General features: G+C 48.2%; 2 protein-coding genes across 2 annotated transcripts; both read left to right on the top strand.

The window, feature by feature from the left end:
- Positions 1-3883: 3883 nt before the first annotated feature.
- Positions 3884-13740, top strand: efna1b (ephrin-A1b). Its single transcript, XM_076970448.1, has 5 exons — positions 3884-4136; positions 11638-11933; positions 12362-12427; positions 12596-12697; positions 12805-13740. The coding sequence occupies exons 1-5, from the start codon at positions 4039-4041 to the stop codon at positions 12936-12938; spliced, it is 696 nt and encodes a 231-aa protein (XP_076826563.1). The 5' UTR covers positions 3884-4038; the 3' UTR covers positions 12939-13740.
- Positions 13741-14995: 1255 nt separating this feature from the next.
- slc50a1 (solute carrier family 50 member 1) lies at positions 14996-21613 on the top strand. Its single transcript, XM_076970850.1, has 6 exons — positions 14996-15201; positions 16221-16298; positions 16568-16691; positions 16938-17099; positions 17608-17727; positions 19614-21613. The coding sequence occupies exons 1-6, from the start codon at positions 15134-15136 to the stop codon at positions 19719-19721; spliced, it is 660 nt and encodes a 219-aa protein (XP_076826965.1). The 5' UTR covers positions 14996-15133; the 3' UTR covers positions 19722-21613.
- The last annotated feature ends 2869 nt before the right edge of the window (positions 21614-24482 follow it).

A 24482-nucleotide genomic window follows, 5' to 3' on the forward strand; every position in this document is an offset into this window, starting at 1 on the left:
GAGGGGGTTAAACAGTGAGACAGCCGTGCGTTTGTGTGTGTGTGTGTGTGTGTGTGTGTGTGTGTGTGTGTGTGTGTGTGTGTGTGTGTGTCTCAGTGGTGGTTCTGATTGGTGACCCCAACCTCGGGTCATCCGAAGTGAGGCCAGATCACCATCCAATTGGCTTAATTACTTTTCATTATTACATCTCTTTGTGGCTCTGTGCACAATAGACACATATTAACATCAGTTTGAGAGGGTAAAAGGTCATGAGGCTCTGTGGTCACATCTGCTCCCTGTAGGGGGCGCTCTGGGCTCTGGGCCCTCCTACACACAGTGTACATTACAGCATATAAGATGTACAGGAGCCAGTGGAAGCATGTCAGACTGGGCTCAGGGAGATGAGGGGGTCAAAGGTCAAATGGAAGCGCGTACACCAGCGTAATGGGCAGGAATCTCCTCTGTTTCCTGTTTCCTGTTCATGTGGTCTCACATTTGCTTTACCAGATATTCCTTTGGTTTCTTATCTACCTCATTTCTTTCAGTCTCTCTCTCTCTCTCTCACACACACACACACACACACACACACACACACACCTTTACCCCACTCTGACTCTCCCTGGCTTTTGTTTCCCTCTCTCACACACCCTAACCTGTCGTCTTTCGCCACCACCATTTTCTCCCCCCGGCTTCCTTCCCTCATAACTCTTTGTTTTCCTTTCATGAAGCTCTCACCATCTCTCTTTCTCTTCTGGCCTGCGTGGGTATTCTGTCTTTCTGTTTGTCCTCCCACACTCTCTCTCCATCATTTCTTCCTCTTTCTCGTTTTCTGTCACAAACTCACCTAGATGATCCATCTCTCCCTCTCTCTCCATCTCTCTGTCTCCAAGGACTTGTAATGGCCTATTTGCAAAAGGATAATTACATTTATGCAATCGCCCACATAGTTACAGCTGAAAGACCAAAACATATGTATGCGTGTGTATGGTGTGTATGTGTGTGTGTGTGTGTGTGTGTGTGTGTGTGTATGCTGTATGCCCGAAACTGTCCATGGAGATGTGTGAGAGGTGCCACATGTAAGGTGAGCTGCTGTGTTTACTGTTGTTGTTACATAATCACATGACGGTAATGAGAAAACGGTGTGTCAGGTGACCAAACAGGCCGAGTGCCTCTCCCACGGTGACGCTGCATGTACTGTAACAACACGTCGCTTTGTTTTCGAGGGCACGCAACAACAAGAACTCGATGTTGGAGAAAACGTTTCTACTGGAGAAGTGTAGGAGGATCCCAGGGGGTGATCGTAAAATAAAAAACGTAATAATCGAACGGCCCTCTGCCCTGCCTCTCACAGCGGGGCCCCGTGGGGTGTGGGGGCAGGTGTGTGGGGTGGGTGGGGTAGAGAGGTGCAGAGAAGTGGTGATCAGGGGGCATGAGTGGAGTGGGGCTACCAGGGATGATAGCGACCTCCATGCAGGAAAACTGGAGATTCTGAGAGACCTCAGTTCAGTTCTGGGCAGGTGACACAGAGCACTGAGGCCTTCACATTGGGTTAGGGGTAGGGGGTAGTTAGGGGTTAGTTAGGATTAGGGCGTAGTTAAGGTTAAGGGTTATTTAGGGTGATCACCTGGCATATTCACTCAACCTTTGTGATAACTCCATTTTCCCCTCCATTACTCTTTGGTCTGCTTAGGCAGCATATAAATGTGTAACTCCACACAAGTGCCCTTGAGCAGGGCATCAGAGTGCAGTAGCACAGCTCTCTGCGTGGTGGCCCGTTAGATGTGTGTTCAGCAGGGGAGTGTGTTCAGCAGGCAGTGTGTTCAGAAAGGAGTGTGTTCATTGGGGGAATGTGTTCAGCAGTGCAGTGTGTTCAGTAGGGGTGTGTGTTCAGCAGTGCAGTGTGTTCAGTAGGGGTGTGTTTAGCAGTGCAGTGTGTTCAGTAGGGGAGTGTGTTCAGCAGGGCAGTGTGTTCAGTAGGGGTGTGTGTTCAGCAGTGCAGTGTGTTCAGTAGGGGTGTGTATTCAGCAGTGCAGTGTGTTCAGTAGGGGTGTGTGTTCAGCAAGGCAGTGTGTTCAGTAGGGGTGTGTGTTCAGCAGGGCAGTGTGTTCAGTAGGGGTGTGTGTTCAGCAGTGCAGTGTGTTCAGTAGGGGTGTGTGTTCAGCAGGGCAGTGTGTTCAGTAGGGCTGTGTGTTCAGCAGGGCAGTGTGTTCAGTAGTGGAGTGTGTTAAGCAGTGCAGTGCTGCATCTACATCACACAACACATACATTCCAGCCTTCCAGGCTGCACGTAAGGGCCACTACTCACACCCCAGTTCTTCAGTGAAGCAGTGGACCATTATGTAAAAGATCTGGCCATGTCACCTCTGTTCAGCTGCTGTGAGCACTAGACAAGCGTCCATTCACATTCATGCACACACACACACACACACACACACACACACACACACACACACACACACACACACATATACACACTCTCTCTCACACACACACACACTCACATATACACACTCTCTCTCTCTCTCTCACACACACACACACACACACACACACACACACACACTCACACACACACACTCACACAAAGTCATTAGTGGACAGCATGCACGGCCAACAGAGCTGCCACCCACTCGTGGCTATCACGATTTGGCGGAGAACAAAGAGACAGCAACGGGAGACAGACAGTGCGGAGGTACAAACGTGAAGGATCGCAGAAGTTTCACAGGAGAAAGGAACAGAGGGAGAGAGAGAGAGAAAGAGAGAGAGAGAGAGAGAGAGAGAGGGAGAGAGAGAGAGAGAGAGAGAGAGAGAGAGAGAGAGAGAGGAAGCATAGTTTTCAGGGCTCCGGCAGTGACTGTGAGATTCTCAGAAATGGGTGCCAAGGCCCCGTTTCAGGGAAACCTGCTGTGGACCTGATCTGTTAATGAACATTTGGTCTGTATTCTTCCCCTTGCCCACACAAACAGCGCTCGGAAACTCACTTTCACTCCACCGCTCACGGTGTTGCGAAGACGCACACACCTTTCCAGGTAAGGATGATGCGGTGCTGAGACAGACACACGGTAAGCGCATACTCACTCGCACACAGACACACACACTCAGCCCTGACTAATAGTGCTAATCAGGCGGCGGCGACCGCACGAGACGTGTGTGAGCCTGCTGAAGCCAGCCTGAAGGGAGGCAACAGACCCGCACTTCACTCCCCTTATCCCCACCCATAATCCTCCAGAGTTTGGGCTAACGGACCAGGGGCTTCTGTTCTGTGAGGCCCGGAGCCTGTGCACCCAATTGGGCTCATGAACACTGCAGTCCCATGGTTCCCTGGAAGTGGTATTAGATTTGGCGCCCTGATTATTTGTACAGAGGATGTTATAATAAACTTATCGGATGCAGGAGTATTATTTAAGGTTATGCCATGAGTGAGACCCAGGAAAAGAGTGTTTTCTTTGTGTCAGTTTCCATAAATAATAGTTTATAAGATGTTGACTTGTAATGCATATTTAATTAAAAAATTTGTGTTACTTTATATGTATAGACCTGTAAGATATTGTGTCGTGCAACCTACACTTTTAACTACCGCATTGCAAAAGGAACGTATAATGAATATCAGAAAAGCTATTATTATTATTAGCAGTTTTAAAAAGTATATGATAAAGTGTATGTTGTTTTATTTGTTATGCAGTTTATTTATTCATGCATTTATTCATTTCGTTTATTTACCTTAAGTCAACCGCAGAAACGTCCGTGTCAAATGTAGTATAAACATTCCCGTGTTGGAAGTTGGGAGTGACCAGTGCTTGTGGGCGTGCTCAAAACGAGAGCAAACAGAGGTCTCGCCTTGTGATTGGCTATTACTTTACGGGGCGTGACTGTTCAATAAAACTGGCGACACGCGGATCCCCGCGGTATTCTTAAGGACTACAGTTTGCGGTTCCGTGTAGATAACTCGCGTGTTTACTCAGCTAGACTTTAGATTCTACACTCTGCGCGTCTGCCGCTGTGCATGGGCGCTCGCTCGGTGTTATTGTGTTCTTATAAGATCACCTCATCCCAAAGTTAATGGATTTTCTGTGGCTGGTGTGTTTTGTGGTGAGCGTCGGTGCTTGGTGCGCGTCGGCGGAGCGACACAGCGTGTACTGGAACAGCACCAACCCGGAGTAAGTACCGGTACCAGTCTGCCCCACACTCGTCTGATCGCCTGTTTTTACTTCTGTATGTTATGCTTTCCATCGCGATGTGAGCAGATCGGCGAACCCTGTTGCTCCCACAAATAATATATTTAATTGTAACATCATGGTTCACTGTGTATCTGTGTATGTCGTGTTTCTACCTTTCTAGGGAGCAGGACCGTGCTAAAGTTCGTTTTAAGTCGCCTCTTGCACTTTTCTATGTTGTTTTCTGTTGTTTTTGTGATTCCATACAATGAATCTCTGCGTCTTGGTTTTTATCTGTTCCCAGCCGGTACCGAGAGGGCTGTTATTACACGGGCCTCTTACACCCAGCAAATAACGCGAATGCTTAGACAGATGGACAGACGGATCAGATTAAATAGACTTCTGTGAACTTCTGCCGTGTACACGCACAAACACATACACACACACAAACACACACACGGCAATAAATAGACGGGCATGAGCAAGTCGGAACACACGTCTGTAGTACAGACTACTAATTTTACTGCGAGTCTTATATTACAATGTGTTACTAGGGGCAGAATACAGGCAGCTGGAGCTCCTCACCCCACATCGGGTTGAGGAAAATAGGTTTAAAGTTGTTTTGCTGAGTTAAGCGAGGTCTGATGGCACCATGTCGCCTTTTAAAGGACTAAATAAAAAAATCCTAATACAGGAATCCGTGCGATTGAGGGGCCAGAAACGACTTAAGGAGCTTTTAAGGCGACCAAACGCGCTTTTATGGATTAGAGCATTTCGACTTATGGTGAATTACTTCAATAATAAAAGTCCTTCTCAATATGTCTTACAGGCCGTTCAATAACAATCATAAAGCGTGTTTATGATATGGCTGAAAACATCCCGCCCCTGTCTATTGTTTGTGGTGAAAAAAAAACATCAGTCACCTTCGACTGTTTCCTCATTACAACTTTGATGGATCATAAACAAGTAATACAGTCTCTGGAAAACACTCCCGCTGACGTGAAGTCCGAAGGTTTCAGGTTGTGCTATTAGTCACATATTCCTGCGTTATCTAGTGAGTCAGGGCTAATGTGATTGTGTAATGGTGGAATACCTGTTCCTGTTTCATCCAGATCAACCTGACTCACTACCAGACAGGGGGTGAGGCAGAAATGGGTCGGAGAGAGAGGGAGACTGAAGCCCAGCTCTTTAGCCTATAGGGGGAAGAGAGTAGAGACCTCTGGGTTATACTGGAATGCTGTCTACAGGTCCAGTCTGGACAGTGCTGTCATTAAAACGAGTCGAATGTTTGGCTTGCGTTGCATAACCCAAGCGGAGAAAACCGTTTAATGCGAAACCATCTGGCCACGGCCACATTTAGACAACCTTTCAACACATTCGTATACGTCGCACAGAGAGGCATCCGCAGATCCACGCAGACACAAGCGAGTGTCCTGTGTGTAAAACACACTCCAGTCTTGCAGATTTAACCCCGTTTGGAGCAGACATCTGGGTTTGGAGTTGTTTTATATACTGTTCTTGCTGTAGATGTAAATGTGGTTTTGACTGTCAAACGGGCTCTTGCCCTTTTGGTTTGATCTCATATTCTAACGAAATCTTTGTTTGATTAACTTGCACTTCCTTGGTGTGCTGGTCCCTGTCCTGATCCAGCTGCAGTGTAGCACATCCGTGAATGTCCCCCATCATTAGAGATCCATCAGACCATAAAGAGCTCAATTAATCAATCTGAGTGCATCAGTCAGGCATGACTAAGGGATAGACAAGCTACTGATGGGGGAGTGTGGGTGCCTGACTGGACCGTGCGCGTGCACACACACACACACACACATACCTACAGGTGAAACGGGCTCTGTAGTCTTTCTGTCGTGTGTGTGTGGAACTGTTTGAGTGGGTGAGAAGGTGTGAACTTTAATAGTTTAATCTCCTGCGTGTGCCTATTGAACACCGCTCCGGTTTGGCAAGTGTGTGTGCCAGAGGTCCCGGGCCTGTCGGTTCTTGGCCCCAGCTGCGGGGTAATGGGGCCCCTGCCAGCGTGCGTTTCCATGTGGACTGCAGGTCTGTGCTTGCAACGTGTGTATGTTGGTGTGTTAAAGGTGAAAAATATAAGGTTTGCAACAGATCTCCCCGAAGCAATTCATCAAAGATTTAGTGTGTTTCGTTGTTCTTATGTGAGCATACATACTCATCAGCGTTTTATTGCCTCTGAGGGGAACAGAATTTTGGGCACTGTGTTAAAACACGCGTGCCCGCACACACACACACACACACACACACACACACACACACACACACACACACACACACACACACACACACACACACACACACACACACACAAAGTGCCCCATGTGGAATGTGTGATTTGGGTATATTTAGTAAGTGTGTAGACGGACACGTTACTAAACTTTACCATCAGCTGTCCAGCCATCTTCTAACATCTTTCTCACACACACACTGTCTCCCCCCTTGCTGTACCTATCCGTTCCTCCCTCTGTTCTTCCCCTTTGTGGCTTTATTAGAGTTGTGTACAAATGTAGCCTGTAGGGCTGTTTTATGAACAATGCGTTTTGGTACCTGTTGTGTGTGTGTGTGTGTGTGAGAGAGGGAGAAAGAGATTCGGGGCAAGCAGTAACGCACACACTTTCATTCATTCTTATTCCTTGTAAACATTTTCCAAATCACTACATCTGTCTTTCCTGCCTTAACCACACACACACAACCTCCTCTGCCTAACCATGTAATCTGTGGTGCATTCTGAGTTCAGTATCAGATTAAAGGCAGATGTGTGTAATCAGCACACCTGACCTATTTGCACCACAAGCATTAGTTTTATACAAAAGCAGCAATCCAGTGTAAAAAAAAAAAAACTGGATTGCTATCTTCTCTCTGAATCACACACACATCAGATTTGACCTGCAACCTTATGGCCTGAAGTATGATCGGACTCCTTCCAAATAATTTCCAGCACATTACCACATAACAGATTGGAAAACGCTTCCAACTGGGGTCCAGGAGAGAAGGTTCTGGTCCCAGAATGACCCGGTGAGGCTGGAGGTGGATCAGAACAGGGTGTCTTGGCACTGCTGGATCAAACGTACGAATAATGCGTCCAGCGCAGGAGCTCCACTGAAGATCTCCTCTCGTTCACCATCCACCGACACGTTCTACTCTATTCAGACGCTTCTCCCATGCCCCCCACCTCCTCCAACCGAACCCCCACCCTCCGCCCCACCTCCTTATCTGTCGCAGACTTCCTGCCTCCCTCCTGGTGTCCTTCGTCTCACGTTCTCACGGCTCGTCTCACGTTCTCACAGGCCCTCCTTCCTGCACTCTTCATTTTTGTTATTTCCCCCGCGTGAGATCCATCCCTGCTCTGATTACTGTTTTGATTCTCATTACGCTCAAGAGCCCCGATACTTCCTGTAGTAGAGTTTGTCGCGCCGGAGAAGGCCTCTCCTCCGGTGTGAGTCGCCAGAGGCCATTTAAACCCGCCAACCACGTGTTTTAATCGGTACCTCGCTTCTCTGGAGCAAACCCGTGTCAGGTCTGGTCCTTGTGGGTTTTAAATGGCTCACTGTCGCCACCTAGGGAGAGAGAAGAGAAAATCATTAAAACGATTACAGTAATTGCTGTAGCTGATTGCTTCTTTTTTACCCAGAGATGAGGCACCAGAAATAAAACACATTTCCTGTATTGCATAATGGCTTGGTGGCTACGGCCGTAGGAACAGACTTTCAGCATGGTGGGGGGGGGGTTAAGGCCAACATACAAGCTCGCAATTAGCATCCATTTAAAAGTGAAAGGGAGGCAGAGGGGGGTGTTGGAACAGAAGCAGCCTAAAATGACACAGGGTGGGGGGGGGGGGGTCGGGGTCAGGGGTCAAAAGGAGAGAAAGGAGTGCGTCTCCTAAAATGAGTCCAAATGGAGGAGGTTTATAATGGGCTCCAGAAGGAGGGAGGGAGCTAGGGGTCTGCCTCAGAGAGGGAGAAAAGGCAGACAGAGGAGAGGGCAGAGGGGACCGTGATGGATGGGGTTGAGTCTTGGCAGAAAACAAGAAAGCCGCCAGATACTGATGAGCTTTTGAAGAAGTGGCCTTCACCAACGAGCCCGCCAAGTCCAACAGAGACACGGCGTCATACGCTGACCCACCAGAGGGCTGCTACAGTGTGCACCCTCCAACAAACCCACACACAAGCAAGTAGTCTCGTGTGTGTGTGTGTGTGTGTGTGTGTGTGTGTGTGTGCGCGCGCGCCTGTGGGCTACTATTAGGCAGAGTCTGTGAATGAGACTTATGCGATCTGTAGCACACTGTGTGTGTGTGTGTGTGCGCGCGCGCGCCTGCCTGCCCATGGGCTCGTATTAGGCAGGGTCTATTGCTGGTGAATGAGAGCTATGCGATCTGTGGGCTCGGTGTGATAATCCCACTTTGCCAGAGCGGATTATCTGTATGGTATCCTGACCCAGACAGCCGGGGCAGGACTAATTACAGCCATGATGTCCCGGGAGTGTCAACACAGGACCAACACGAGACACTGGAAGAGGGAAAGCGCACAAAAGACAAACAGTCCCGGGGGGGGGGGGGGGGGTTACCAGTAAGAACACTTTCCAGTTTTTATCCAGTAAGAAAATACACAGGAAATAGAGGTGTTTAGTGAGCAACTGAGTGTGATTCTGTGTGTGTGTGTGTGTGTGTGTGTGTGTGTGTGTGTGCGCACAGACAGGTTTTATTACTCAATAGTGTATAGACTCCAAAATAGAACCACAGTACTTGTCATGACATGCAGTGCTGTGTTTTGCAAAAACTGAGCTCACAGGTGTGTGTGTGTGTGTGTGTGTGTGTGTGTGTGTGTGAGTGCTGAGTGCTATACAGTGCAGCTGGTGTGGAGTACATGTGTTTCGTGATTATTGTCTGAACCTGTTGTGTAATGGGTGTGTGTCCATGCACTGCTCTGTGTGTGTGTGTGACCCCTTTGACTTTGCTGACCTGCTTGACAGCTTGGCAGCTCGAGACATTCCAGAGAATGAAAGAAACAGAGGTCAGCTCGAACACTGAACTTCACTATCACCACGTCCACCCAGACACTCCCTCTCTCAGACACGCACAAACACACACACACACACACACAGGCAAGTACACCACCCAACATGTATTCTCTGCCTGAAACAGTAGTGTAACACAGCTGCAGGCCAGAACAGAGGTTAAAAATTCATCTGACCACAACGGCATAGGTACTTTTACAGACACAAGTGTGTACACACACACACACACACAGGCCCCAGCAGCTGTAGATTCTCGTGTCATAATGGTGGGAGAGTGTGTGAGTGACTTACTAGGAAGAGAGAACAGCAGTTTCATCCATTTCTCTCTCTCATGGCCACCCGTTTCCCCCCTGTAAGGGAGTGAGAGTGCAGGCAGGCCTCTGGTTTCACCCCAGACCCCTGCGACCTGGGCGTGGCTGTGTGATGCCCCCCGGCCCGGAGCCGAGGGCCCCGGCGGTCAGAGACGAGGCGTCTCTCAGCCTGTCTGGTGCAGCTGTTTTTAGGCAGAGGGACCGAGTTTACGACGCCTCATTTGGTCTTTCAGAAAACCACATTGGAAGCCTCAAACGGCTCCTAATCAAAAGTGCTTCAAAGCGCCGGGGGTGTGTGTGTGTGGGGGGGGCACAAACCAGAAGTGCCGAATCTGACGGAGCCCAGAATCCGCCGGTACTGCCAGCGAAGGCGTGGTGGGAGGCACGGTGAAACCGCGCTGAGCGAAGTGGCGTTTTTCAAATCCGTAGACGTCTCCTGCTTCTCTTCTCTCGACGTCCGGCTGATCCGGACGGGGGTTTATGACGGACCAGCTCTGTTTGGCAGTGCTGACCTGCTGCAGTGGTGCGAATGTTGACTGATGGCAGCCATCGGCGCGTTACCTCACGAGCGCGCACGCCTGCGTAGCCAGCTGTTCCCACACTCCCAAAAAACGTCCACAGGCTTAGCTGGGCAAACACCCTGCTGTTTGAACGTGCCATTGATTACAAGCAAGGCGGATCTAATCATAACATTAGCTTGCGCTAATGAGGGCAGTGGTGTGTGTGCACGCATTCATTCTGAATACACTGCAAGCATGTTTTGACAAGCTGGCTAATTCTAACAACAGAGAAACAGTGGCATGAGGTGTGTGTGTGTGTGTGTGTGTGTGTGTGTGTGTGTGTGTGTGTGTGTGTGTGTGTGTGTGTGTGTGTGTGTGTGTGTGTGTGTGTGTGTGTGTGTGTGTGTGTGTGTGTGTGTGTGTGTGTGTGTGTGTGTGTGTGTGTGTGTGTGTGTGTGTGTGTGTGTGTGTGTGTGTGTGTGTGTGGAGGTGGTTGGAGGAGCCAGTTCGTCTGTCTGAAATGTAACCAGGGTCCCAACAACACTATGAGAGAAAGTGGGAGAGGGAGATGACACCCTTTTCTTTGAAGGCAGAAGACAAACACGTCCTTGTGAGTTTGCGTGTCTCTAACAGTTAGACCAGTTAGTGTGACTGAAGACAGTGCATGCAAAAAAAATCATCTGAAATTGGGATTTACAGCATAGTAACAGTCTAGGGAACTGTAGCCAATCAGGCGACTCGTTACCCAGTGGGGTATAAACGTTGCTGTGCAACTGGGCCTTATGGTCACTGCAGGAGGGAGGGGCATTTATGAGGTAAAAAATGTCTTATACACATGTACCTATAAATATTCATTGTAAAAGCCTTTTTTAAAAAAAAATCTTGCTATGCCGGTAACGTTTATCCAAGCAGCTGTTAGCGACGAACAAAACAGAAACATTAGAGGACTGAATTAGTCAGATGATGATGATGATGCAGAGTGTTTCTACAAACAAAGGTAGAAACACTCTGCAAAAGGCAGAGCAACAAAAGGAGGAATGAAGGTAGAGAGCCCCCCACCCGCACCCCCCCCCCCAGTGAGGGGGCAGACGTGGAGGGGGAGGGGGACAGAGACGGGGTGAGGAGACAGAGAGGCTGGGCGTCTCCACCCATCCCTGATTGGAAAAACGGAGGAAAGGTGACTGGACGCAGGTCGAGACGGGGGGGGGGGGGGGTGAGCTGAAGGACGAGGGAGTCTGCCACAGACACAGACAGCCATGCTCGGCACCACGGAGCCAAAACTCGCGTGGCTCGCTTGACGGCTAGAAGAAAAACCCAAAAAGACATCACTGAGCAGACAGAAGGAGCTCAAAGTGACGTGCAATGGTGTTTTTTTTTTTTTTTTTTTTCCTTTTTGTGAAACTAGTAGAGTGAGGTGATTGGTATACACAAACCTCCACCCCCCACCCCACCTCAAAAAAAACCCCCACCCACATACTCGTGCAGTCGGGCAGCTCATGTTGCACCGCGCACCACCTCCCGTCTCTCTGGGCGGGTGTTTCCTGCACGTTTGTTTAGCTTTCAACGTTCCTTCGCCACGGATCATCTACGCCCCCTCCCCGGTTGTCAACCCCCAGCCTGATGATGGTTCTCTCCTCTCTCCCCCCTCCACAGCTTCAGGTGGGACGACTTCATCGTCCAGGTGCGCATCAACGACTACCTGGACATCATCTGCCCGCACTACAAGCGCGGGGAGGTGTTGGCCCAGGAGGCGGAGCGCTACGTCCTCTACATGGTGGAGCGGGAGGACTACCAGGCCTGTAAGGCGCTGTCCTTCGACCAGCTGCGCTGGGAGTGCTCGCGGCCGTTCGCCCCCCACGCACCCGAGAAGTTCTCCGAGAAGTTCCAGCGCTTCACGCCCTTCACCCTGGGCAAGGAATTCCGCCCAGGAGAGAGCTACTACTACATCTGTGAGTCCCTCTGAGATGTTCTGATGGTGGTGGTGGTGGTGGTGGTGGTGTTTGGTGATACTGGAGATCCACTGTCCTGCGAGGCCTTGGTTGCAACCCTGAGCCACTACACCTGCTGCTAGTTCAGATCCTTCTTAGGGTCCTGCGTGATAAAACTCAGAGCTGAGCTGCAGGGTCGTGGATCTCCAGAGCCAGACAGCGCCAGACGTACAGAGAGATTCACCATGGAACGTTTGTCATCTTCGTTGGCCTGGTGCCTCATGAGAAGTTCTGTCCGGTGCATTTGTTTATACGTTGTGTAAACACGTATATGAAACAGCTGCTTGAAGCTGAATATAGTTATGCCTGCGGACATCTCTGCTCGCAGCAGCTGAGTGAAAGTGCCCCTTGGTTCTCGTGAGACGTCTAAATTGTCCTTCCTCCCACAGCAAAGCCCCTGCACCACCATGGCCAGGAGTGTCTCCGGATGAGGGTGGACGTGGTGGGACCTCACGGTGAGTGGCGAATATATTATTAGCATTCTTAGCTTTAGCCACAGGCCAGTTTACTCAACACGCGCGTAGTTTGCACCTGACGCTGGTGAGGGAATTCGCTATTTTGAGCTCTTCTGCCTGATTACGGGGTGTCTGCCAAGGCCGTAACGATGCTGATTGATGTCTTAGGCTCCAAGAACCACAACAAGGAGAAGGAGGAGGAGACGGAGGGTAAGAGTGACGGGACGAACGCAGGAGGAGTGCACAACCCGTCAAACAGGCTTCCAGCAGGTGAGGCCTTCAGTTTAGGAACATCTCAGAATTCCGCCGCGGGGGGTTTTCGTCGTCTTCCGAAGTCGCGCTAACATCGGTCCGCTCCCTCTTTCTCTCCCCACCAGACGACCCCATCGCCATGGTCCCCGTCGTGCAGAGGAGCGTGGGCAGCTCGGCCAACGCCGCCATGGCGACTCCCGCCTCCGTCCTCGTCACGCTGTTCTCCGTCACTTCTCTCCTGCTTCTACGTCGAGACTGAGACGGCAGCGAGTGTCTGACACGAGGGGGGCCGTTCAGGCGATAAACAGACTCTCAAGCCCAGCGCTGGCCGCTGGCCATGTACATAGATGTTTTTATACGAAGATACATGTGAAAAGACTGATGCTTTTGGTGCTGGTGTGCATGTTCTCGAGTGAAGTGCATGTGTTGGTGTGAGTGACCTTTGATCTTTGGAGAAGGAGAAGAGTTCATTGGATTTGTTTTCTTCTCTACCTTGCTAAAGTTTCTTGTTTTAAAAGAAGTAGTATTGCCACACGATTCTCTTTTTTGCTGTTTTTTTTATTGTACCCTTGTAGCATATGTGTGGTATGTTGTTTTTTTTTTTTTTTTCCGTGAAAAAAAATCCAGTGTTCAGGACACGCACAAGTTCAGAGGACCTGACAGGAACTGATGTTTGACGGCTGGACACTTGAGACTTAAAGTCCCTTTGTGCTTCATGCAAAAAATGTGAGGGAACGCTGAGAGCCAAAGAAGATTATGGAGATGATCTCAAATGTGTCCTGTTATTGCTGGAGAACACGTGTGCATATCATCATGTCTGTAGAATATAACATATTGGTAGCTAGTGGTGATTTGTTAGTGACGCCATCACACGTTTCTCTTGATTTTGGTCTCAAATCCTACAAACAGTTTTCTGTGATGAAGCAACCTTGCAGCTGTACAGACACTAATTGTTCATCTATTTTACTTGGGCAAGTGGAATAAGTACTTCAAAGCACAGACCGACAGGCAGGCTGAGAAAAGACACTGTTGTACAGTTGTAGTGTGTGTGTGTGTGTGTGTGTGTGTGTGTGTGTGTGTGTGTGTGAGAGTTGAGAGCTGAGAGCTGGTCCTCTCTGCTGAGAGAAAAGCACTTGAGTACAACTGTACACAGACAGGCAGGACGATGGAGATTCACAATACTCCAGGTTTACAGGACAAAAGTTTTGTTTACTTATTCAGGTCTTGTAAATAATGCAAATAAAAAGTGTAAATACAGAGCTATATACAGAATTTGTTAATTATGAAATTGTGAAAAAATAAAATGTTATGAAATACATTGGTTGAATTTCTTTTACTGTAGCATTGGATCGCCACAGAGTGACGGACAACATTAGTTTTCTGTAGTTTTCAGCCACTTTATGCCAAACCAAATGTCTCTTTTCTACAGTTTGACATCTTCCCTCTCCTCAGTCATTCTAGTCTTTGATGTGTTGTTTCTGGTGCAGACTTCAGAACTTTTATTCAAACACCCAACCAGGGAGGGAGAGAGAGAGAGAGAGAGAGAGAGAGAGGGGGAGAGACAGGAGCCAAGCAGAAGTGTAAACTGTCACCTGGGTGTGAGGACATCACTTTTGACCACTTTGCTTGGCACCTTCACCCTATGCTCTGAGAAAGTCAATAATTATCAGCACTAGCAGTGTTTGCCCAACAAACGTGCCAACTTGTACACAATGGCCTATTGATCTTACTGAGTTTGGTTGCAAGGAAGCTGCTCTGATAAAGTTGGCATCAGGGTCAAAGAAGAGATACCAGTTCGACATGTGGAATAGTAACAGCACACTCATTAAATATGTCTTATCTTCTATTTTCCTTGCAGAGAAATGATCAGAATTAAGAAACCCTTTAACATATGTTCTATAGCTTGAATATATGCCACTTTCCTTCACCTTTATTTCAGTACCTAAATGTTATTTATTAATTTTTTCCTCCGTTTCTTTATATACATAAAGACGTTGAACATATGAGCAGAAGTTATGTTTCTTCTGCTACCACGAAGGTCTACCATGTTGAGTTAATGGAGTGAATAATGAACACTTCAAGACAGGTCACTAGTAAACCCGACAAGCTCGCTACAGGCCTGAAAACCGCCTCAAAGTCAACGCGTACAGTTCCTTCACCACATTATTTAAATACACTTGCATCTGAATTTAACGTCCAAGCCCCATTTCAAATCTTTTACCTCCATCGAAACTTCGAGGTAAAAGAAACTGGACGGACACGTCAGCGAGTGGGAGCTGCTGCTGCAGCCAATCAGAGCGAAAGAAACGGCGCCACGTCACAGACGCGGAACTAGCGCGCGCTCGACGGAGTCAGGTTGTGCGCAGATTATTTATGTTAGTCTGGTTTAAAGTTTAATGATAGAGCACCGAGCCCAGGGCGATATACATATCCATCTGTTTTCTTTCTCGGTCTATGGATTTTCTGCAGATACTATCATGGGCGTGTATCGTCTTTACCGTCGGAATGTTCTGCACAGGACTGTAAGACTTGCTTTATTACTGCCACGTTTGTTCACAGCAGCTCAATTGTGCATCGTTATTAATCGGCTGCAGATCTCACGCCGCCCATCATATCGCACTTGTAGCTGCTGCTCAAATGATCTGCGTAGAAACTTAAGTAAAAGGCACAAGTTGTCCGGTGTAAAGTGGCCAAACCCGTTGGTAAAGGTGAAGATCTCAGCCTACACACAGCGTCTAAACTGTGGTTTTCGCTCTCCAGATCTTTGCCTCTCAAAGGTTTATATCTGAATAAGATCTGGGAGGAGAACTGCTGATACAAATTATAATAAAAGATACAAAATGCATTATTGTAATTGTTTGACACGTATTTTTCCTGGTTAATTGTTGCTTCGCGTCACAGCACAACTTAACCGCCAGTTCTGGTATGACGATACATTACATTAACTTGCTCTTAAACTGTCAACTTGCCCTACTATACACAATTTAATTAACACTTTTATATATCGAGACTGATGTTACAACATTATGAGACAAATTTATTTATGTCTATTTCTAAATTCTATTTCTATAAATATTATGTTATTTATTCTATTTATGTATTCTATTTATGTATTCTATTCTATTTATCTATTCTAATGTACCTTAATGAAGTCTATTGGCAGAGAGCACACAGCCATCAGAAATCACCTAAAACATTTTGATTGGTGTTGAACTCCTTTATTAGGACAGTACACTGGGGGTCACACCGGCCTTCAGAAACAGAGCAGCTGCGTCCAAACAGCCACACGACTCCGTGATCGCAGGTTTTGGTGTAATTTTGTTTGGCTTGAGCGAGATAACTGGCCTGTCTGCATGTTCCCACGTTGCTTTAGGTGTGAAGATTGTAATGAATACTGCGATTGTCTGGTTGTCTTGGCAAAGCCTGTCTGACTTGTCCCTTCTCTCTTCCTGTACGCCGTCTGTGCCTTTGAAGATGATAGACACGAAGGGTCCGAGCGTTTTCCGTTGTTAAGTTGTTATGCGTGCGTGTTTTTCCGCAGGACCGACTTGGAGAAAATGCGAGCCACTCAGAGTGCAGATAACGTCCAGTTCCTGCCCTTTCTTACAACATGCTTGAAGTAAGCACTTCTGTGGTGACCTGGAACGCTCTGCAGACGTCTTCATCCAAATACGTTTGGAAGACTCTGAATAAACACAAAGTGAAAAGATAATGGATCGACAGTATGCATGGAGACAGCGAGACTAGACTAGTGTGTGTGCGTGTGCGTGCATGTCTGCATTTGTATGTGTGTGTGCGTGCATTCACGACAGGGGTGGTTATTACTGCTTTCTTTGCGTGCCTGCAACTGTGACCAAAACGTCATACTGTGTCTTTGTATGTTTGCAGCAATCTAGGTTGGCTGTATTATGGCTTGTTAAAGCAGGATGGCACAGTGATGCTGGTTAATGTGATTGGAGCCTGCTTACAGAGCCTGTACATCCTCACCTACTTCCGCTACGCCAAAGAGAAGGTGGGTAGAAATCACGCTGCTCCTCCACGCAGTGGAGACCTTGTGCTGGCGTTACTGTTCGTAATGGACCATGAGCAGCATACGTGTAGTGCAGGTCCACGTAGATGTTATCATGGGGCAGAACAGAACCTTTTAATGCACCAACCTCCATGTCAGAAAAGAACAGGGGGAATAAAACTGCTCACAGCTGTGGTGTTGCTGATGTTTGGTCCTGTGTGTGTGTGTGTGTGTGTGTGTTGACCTCAGAGGCGTGTGTTCGTGCAGACGATGTCGCTGGTGTGTGTGCTGGCCGTGTCCTGGGTGTATTTCAGCGCTATCGTCCCTCGTGGAGACGCCCAGCTGTCCCAGCTCGGTCTGGCCTGCAGTGTCTTCACCGTCAGCATGTACTTGTCTCCGCTCGCTGACCTGGTAAAGCCCCGCCCACACCACGCCCTCACACCCTAACTCAGTCCCTGGCAACACTGGCCCCCGTCACCGAAGAAACAATACATGCACAGAACAGTGTCTGTGTGTCTGGTGTTCTTTCTCCGTGTGTCTGGTGATCTCTGTCTGTGTCTGGGGTTCTCTCTCTGTGTCTGGTGACCTCTCTCCTTTGTATCTGTTTTGTAGTCCATCTTGTCTCTGTCAACACTGACCTCTGTAGTCCACTTCCTGTCTTTCTCTTACCTTTTTTTTGCTCCTTCCTGTTTTTCCCTGTCTCTTTGTGTGAATGTCTGTATCTTATGTGTTTGGTGGGGGTTGGTGTGTGTGTGTGTGTGTGTCTCATAACCCTAACCCTGAACTCATCTCCTGGCACTATATCGTGCTCCAAACACAGAGCCTTCGTCTCTGTTTGAGCCCCATCCTGCACCAAATTTAACTGAGACGTGACTCTAGACTACGATACCCATCATGCTCTGCTCTCTGCCTCTTGCAGGTGGAGATAGTGCGCACGCGCTCAGTGGAGCGCTTGTCTTACCCTCTCACCATCGCCACCTTCCTTACTTCAACCTCCTGGACCTTGTATGGACTTCAACTGCAGGACTACTACATTATGGTGAGCTGAGGACCACAGGAAGGAGGACTCGCCTATTACAACATTACAATAGATCACCTTCACAACTATTCTAAAGCCCTATCCGGACGGGATTAGTTTTTCAGGGGGACGTCTGTGAAAAATATTTCACCCTTGTACTCAGTGATAAAACTCTTGCATCCGGACAGCAATTGAAAAAACAGGAGGACCCGTGAGTTTTTGGCTTTCTCGGTCACATGACATCGCCTTGTCACGTGATAGCATGTTTAATAATGTCACACTGCCAACTCTGATGATTCCTTTTTAACTTTTAACTTTACTACTGTTCAGTTCAGCATTTAAGATCTCCGTTTAAGTTAAGCTATTTTTTTAAACCAATACAGAAAACACATTATAAAAAATCGCTAATGAATGTAAATAGCTAAATAAATCCGTTAAATAAAATAAAATAAATCCATTAAAAAATCCAGTAAATCCATTTTCGCTCGCCGCTGTCTTTACGTGGATCTCCGTGAAAACGCGCGCCCAACGTGTAACTACGGTGCGTGGCAGTGGACATATAGCTGTTTTATTAAACGCGAGGTGATGTCTGCATGTATAAACTCAGACATGTGGATCCGGACGGGACTAAAATTACCAGACGACCACGGAGTACAGCGAAAAACAGTAGGTAATTCCGCCTGTAATTTTCTCTGAGGACGTCTGAGAAAAACACGGACATGCTCGTTCCGGACGGGATTAAAATCACAGAGGACCCCCCGTAAAAGAGAAAATTACCCCAGGACCCCCTGAGAAACTAATCCCGTCCGGATAGGGCTTTAGTTATGATTACTGCGTAGAGACATTGTTATGAGAAAGCAGCCATGGAAGAGTGGTGTAGTGTCTGGCTATGTTGGGTGTATGTGTGCATTCTGCCCCTCAGGGGGCATTTAACTGCCCCTGCTTCTGTCGTCATCAGTGCACGATAACAGGATAACTGGCTTTAAAGCAGGAAGTAGAGGGCCGTAGACACAGGCCTATTCAATCAAATGTGAAGAAAATACATTTTTACAAATAATTAAGCATTGTGGAGGGTGAAAGATGCATTAACCAGGTCCAGTCAGCATCAACACTGCAATTGTGGTCCAATCAGCATCGACACTTCAATCGTGGTCCAATCAGCATCGACACTTCAATCGTGGTCCAATCAGCATCAATACTTCAATTGTGGTCCAATCCAATAAAAGGTGGCAGGCATCTCTAAATTGTACGGTTGGAATTTTGAAATAAGGCACAATAAGGTGTCTTTAGACTTCTTACGTGTTTTATTTTGTCTAACATTATTTTCCAACTATGAGGATTTGTGTGTGAGTAGATAACCGGTAGATGATCTAATGTGTAGACGCTGTCGGGAGCGTTTTGTTCCCGTCTTTAAGGAGGGCTTTAACTCACGTGCGTTTTATGTAGAGCAATGAGAGCCTGAGGAAATGTGCGTTTGTCCTTTGCCATCTTTAAGTTGTTTTAAAACCTTGGTCATTTATCAGAGGCTTATTCATACAGCTTCTGGAATGGTCTGAAATTAAATTGCCTTCAGGTCTTGCGTACAATCCATAATGTAATATTAAACTGTACTGCATTATGGTGGTTTACACGTGAGGTGGAGGTTTGTTGTCATTTTATGATTTTGTTGGTTTGATTTTTTCCTCGTCTTTCACGTGCGTCCTGGGTGCTGTTGTACACAGCTGGTTTGCTAACATAGCCCAGGCTCAAGCTGCCTTGTTTGTCAGAGTAGCAGGGCAGATTTAAGATTAAGCCAACCTAGACATAAACTTCCAGACAGTAAAGTTTCATCTTAGTCTTACTGTTATTACATTGTTAAAACTTTGTCTTGTCTTTCTCTCTTAATAACGTCTTTGTTTCTCCCTCAGGTGCCCAACACCCCAGGCATCGTAACCAGTCTCATTAGGTTCTTGCTGTTCTGGAAGTTTGGAGCCGCAGGTCGAGACAGCCTGCCATATAAGCTCATCCAGACCTGAGCGTGACTCCGGGCCCTCCCCGTGAAGCCTCCTCCCCCCACCCTGTGTACCAAACAACCACCTCCCCCATCTCCCCGTACCAACTCCCCCAGCGTGTGCCCTGGCCCCTCTCCAACCGTTCCCCACCCACCGCCCACCCTGGTTCACAGTTGGCGCAGATGTAGACGGGCCTCGACCACGCCGAAACGTTTGGGTGCGGAGAACGGTGTCGGAGAGGCCCGAGACAGCCGCCACATCGCTGTCAGTCCGTTTGGTGCGGACACACCTATCGTTGATCAGACATCGAAAGTCAAACACGACGGGTGTGAACGCCGTACGGTCCGTGATGTGAGCGCCGTGACGTCACGTCTGCAGCAGCTATGAACCAGGCCTTTCCCTTCTAATTCTCAACGTACGAACACATATGAATACAGCGGTCTATGGAGTCTCACTGTCTATACACTAAGTGTAGATCTTGGAATCATCCAGATCCCAAATAATATTTATTGTTCATATACATTATTGTTTATATGTTTGTTTCTCTGAAAACTTGATTAGTTTCAGGGCCACGCTGATGGCGTTGGTGACGGGAGCTCATGTTGGTGTTCTGTGCCAACCGAGGGTGCTGCTTCGCATCGGTTCTTCACTCCTCTAGTTTACGAACGTGGCACCTCATGAGGTTTTGCGTTTCTCTCATTAGCTAACTGACAGAGATGAAAGGAAAGTTTAGATTTACCTGCAGGCTAACGTCATGCAAACAGGACCTGACAGGCACCGAGTTCAGATATCCGGCCATCTCGTTCTCATCTGCCCCGAGACTGGTCTGTTTCTGCACAAATGCCTTTGACCACCAGGGTCAGCCAGGGGCCGTTTTGAGTCTGGTGTACGGGGGGGTTCCACACGTGTGGCCCAGTGGGCGGTCGGGAACCCGCTTGGTCCCCGAGCCCCGTCTTTGTGGCCTCTTGCTGGGGCTCCGCCACACCCCGCGGCCTGAAGCAGCTCGTAATCAGACGCGCTGGGGATGAGCGGCAAGCCGCGGGCAGGGCGGGCGCCACTCGTAAATCCACACCCCGATCCCTCAAACGCGTGTCCCGTCCTGCATCGCCAGACCTCCAGGCCCTCTGTCCCCCTCAGCCTTTGGTTCTGGCCCAGTTTCTAAGTTCATAAGAATGTGCTTGGGGATCCGCCAGGTGGCAGGAAACAATGCCCGCGTTGTCTGCGAAACATCCCGGGCTGAGTCAGACGCGCGGGCCGCGGCTCACGCTAACAGCCTCTCGTAGCGTTCGGGTGCCTGGGTGAGCGATAGGCACAACCTCCGGAACCAGAAGCCCGGCGGACGAGGACAAACGGATGGACCACGCAAAAGAGTTGACCTGTGTCTGGGGCCGAGACCACACCTGACCAGACTCCATTAAAGGCGTAAAGGCCACTGGTGGCTGGAGTAGTGATCAGACACTGAGTCAGTAGCGTGGAGCGTACGAGACCGCAGGGGCCAGACGCCGTCTGAGCGTACGAGACTGGTCCATGATGAAATAGGACGAGAGTCGGCTGTTTGAAGGCTCGAACACGTATCAAAAAGCAGAGATGGCAAAGAACAACCATCCCTTCGGCGTAGACAGCTGGGCTTTACTGAATTCAGTGTGGTACTACGCCCCCTACTGGCTCCTTTACAGCGAGAGATGTGGGATTTATTATCATTAATACTGTACTTTGGAATACATTAATCATTATTGTCTTTTTATACATCAAATGAAAATTAATGTGATGTTTCTAAACAAATCTGATCTTTATTCATGTGTAGGTGTTTTTGATATCATATGCAGTGGTGCATTTTATGCTGCATCATGTCATTAGGGATGGGTCTTTTTCAGTTTTGAGCAAAAACTCGAATGAAATAAAGTTTATTTAATGGATCGTCTGTTCCTCATTACACAAAAATAATAATACGAGAGACTGCTCATGTTTGCATGTGAACGTGTTTGTGGATAATGTCAGTCAGAGAGGACAGTCACCTGCAGCCAACACCAAAGGATGACGGTTCCTGCAACCCCAGTAGGAGATGGAAACATTTGATGCTTTTAGGAGTTTAGGAGTTTAATTATTAGCCGTAATGCATAATGCATAGTGTGGCAGTCAAGAGTGTGGTGGAAATGGGGTCTCGGTGTTACCGTCACTCCTGTTGTCGAGGCGGAGTCTCCGTGTCACCGTCACTCCTGTTGTCAAGGTAGAGTCTCAGTGTCACCGTCACTCCTGTTGTCGAGGTGGAGTCTCAGTGTCATCATCACTCCTGTTGTCAAGGCGGAGTCTCAGTGTCATCGTCACTCCTGTTGTCAAGGTGGAGTCTCAGTGTCACTGTCACTCCTGTTCTCAAGGTGGAGTCTCAGTGTCACCATCACTCCTGTTGTCGAGGCGGAGTCTCAGTGTCACCGTCACTCCTGTTGTCAAGGTGGAGTCTCAGTGTCACCATCACTCCTGTTGTCGAGGCGGAGTCTCAGTGTCACCGTCACTCCTGTTGTCAAGGTGGAGTCTCAGTGTCACCGTCACTCTTGTTGTCGAGGCGGAGTCTCAGTGTCACCGTCACTCCTGTTGTTGAGGCGGAGTCTCCGTGTCACCGTCACTCCTGTTGTCGAGGTGGAGTCTCAGTGTCACTGTCACTCCTGTTCTCAAGGTGGAGTCTCAGTGTCACCATCACTCCTGTTGTCGAGGCGGAGTCTCAGTGTCACCGTCACTCCTGTTGTCGAGGCGGAGTCTCAGTGTCACCGTCACTCCTGTTGTCGAGGTGGAGTCTCAGTGTCACCATCACTCCTGTTGTCGAGGCGGAGTCTCAGTGTCACCGTCACTCCTGTTGTCGAGGCGGAGTCTTAGTGTCACCGTCACTCCTGTTCTCGAGGCGGGGTCTCTGTGTCACCGTCACTCCTGTTGTCAAGGCGGAGTCTCTGTGTCTCTGTCACTCCTGTTGTCAAGGCAGAGTCTCAGTGTCACCATCACTCCTGTTGTCGAGGCGGAGTTTGTCACCGTCACTCCTGTTGTCAAAGCGGAGTCTCGGTGTCACCGTCACTCCTGTTGTGGAGGCGGAGTCTGTGTCACCATCTCTCTCCCGTTGTGGAGGCGGAGTCTCTGTGATGGATAGGCCAGGGCGGGGCAGAGGTGTGCAGGGGATAACGTGGTGGTGTGGGAGGCAAAACAGACAAAACAAGCCACCTCTCCCCCTTTATGTTGAATGAATAAACAACTTTTGCATCTTTACAAAGCGAGGAGTGGTGCGTGGGGATTTGGGGATGTGCGGCGTACTGGAAGTGTATTAGGATAAACTGCAGAGAGATGCTTTAGCACGTTTCCCTCATTATGAGACCAATAATATGGTGTGGGACACAGCCAGGCATGAAGATTAATGCATACACTTGCCCACTGTGTAGATCTTATTAATCCTTTAACTATTATTCCAGGAAATCTTCAAAACATTTGGACAGTGTACGGCACTGTTATAGTTTTACAACTGTAGTATATTCATATTGTTTTGGGTGGTCAAATCAATTTGGACCAATAAACGACTGATTAAACGCAGATCAGAAACGAGGTGGTGATGCAGAGTCTCGCCAGAGTGACACCGTCTCCACCTGCTCGTTGGCTTGGTGAGGAGCTCCGGACACCGAGCCTGCCCTTGTAGGAGCCGTCTCCGTCACTCCTCCACACATCTCCCTCCATGGCCGCAAGTGGAGGTGGCGGATGTTTGCCTGTCTGTTGTCGTCTCCATCTCTGGTTGCAGGTGGTTTCGTCAGCCGTGCTGGTGACCAGTACTTAGGCACACCAGTACTTAGGGGTCTTCACCCAGGACCTTCCAGATGGTCGACTTTGCACCGTGATCCTGATTTGAATTCATTTCTGTCAGCAAATTGCTTCCTTTTCTTGCACAGACAGCTCTCATGTCTTCAAATTGGTTTGTTGACCTGTGACACCACAGATGGGCGCCAATGACAGGTTACAGAAATGATCCAATTTTTGTATGCAGTGGACATGCAATGAACTGGTTTCTTTAATTACCAGTATATTCTATAATAGGGTTATTTGCACCAGTACTGATCCTCACCAAAAATTAAGGATTTGAACCCAAAGGTCCTATTATTCCAAAAATAATTACAACTTACAAACTAATAATTCAAGTACACAGTAGACACCACAGTCCTGGGACATGTAGGGGACACAATCAAAACACAACGTGAAGGACAATTACAGCATGTGTGTGTGTGTGTGTGTGTGTCTGTCTGGAAAGGAAAGGCGTGTGCACTGAAGAAGATATGATACTGTCTACAACTTACTACAGCCTACAGTCACTACAACAGTTAAAGTCAGATGGAAGATAGCTTTGGCTAAGGCCAAGATTTAAAGGGTTTTTAAAAGACACAATAGATGTCTGATATTTTGCTGGCGCTTACTGTGTGTGTGTGTGTCTCAGTTTAATCACTGCAACAATGGGTATCTACTCAAAAACAGGATCCTTCTGTTTCCTTATTCTCGCTCTCACACACACACACCAGCTGCCCTTGATGTTTGGATTATCGGTCAAACTAGCATTCACGTATGAAGCTGTTCTCTCCATTCGTGAGAAGCAGAGTGCTGATGAGGTCACAGCGCATGTTTGTGTGTTTATTTGTCTGTAGATTCCGTAGGTACGTAGTGCTAAGTTCTAGCGTTAGTAGTAGAGTTGAATTGTCATTCTTGTTTGGCCCACCTCCACCCCCCCCCCCCCCCATCTTTGGAGGACAACTTTGTTTTTATGTACAG

This window comes from Brachyhypopomus gauderio, chromosome 13 (genome assembly GCF_052324685.1).
Source record: "Brachyhypopomus gauderio isolate BG-103 chromosome 13, BGAUD_0.2, whole genome shotgun sequence".
Taxonomy (NCBI): Eukaryota; Metazoa; Chordata; class Actinopteri; order Gymnotiformes; family Hypopomidae; genus Brachyhypopomus; species Brachyhypopomus gauderio.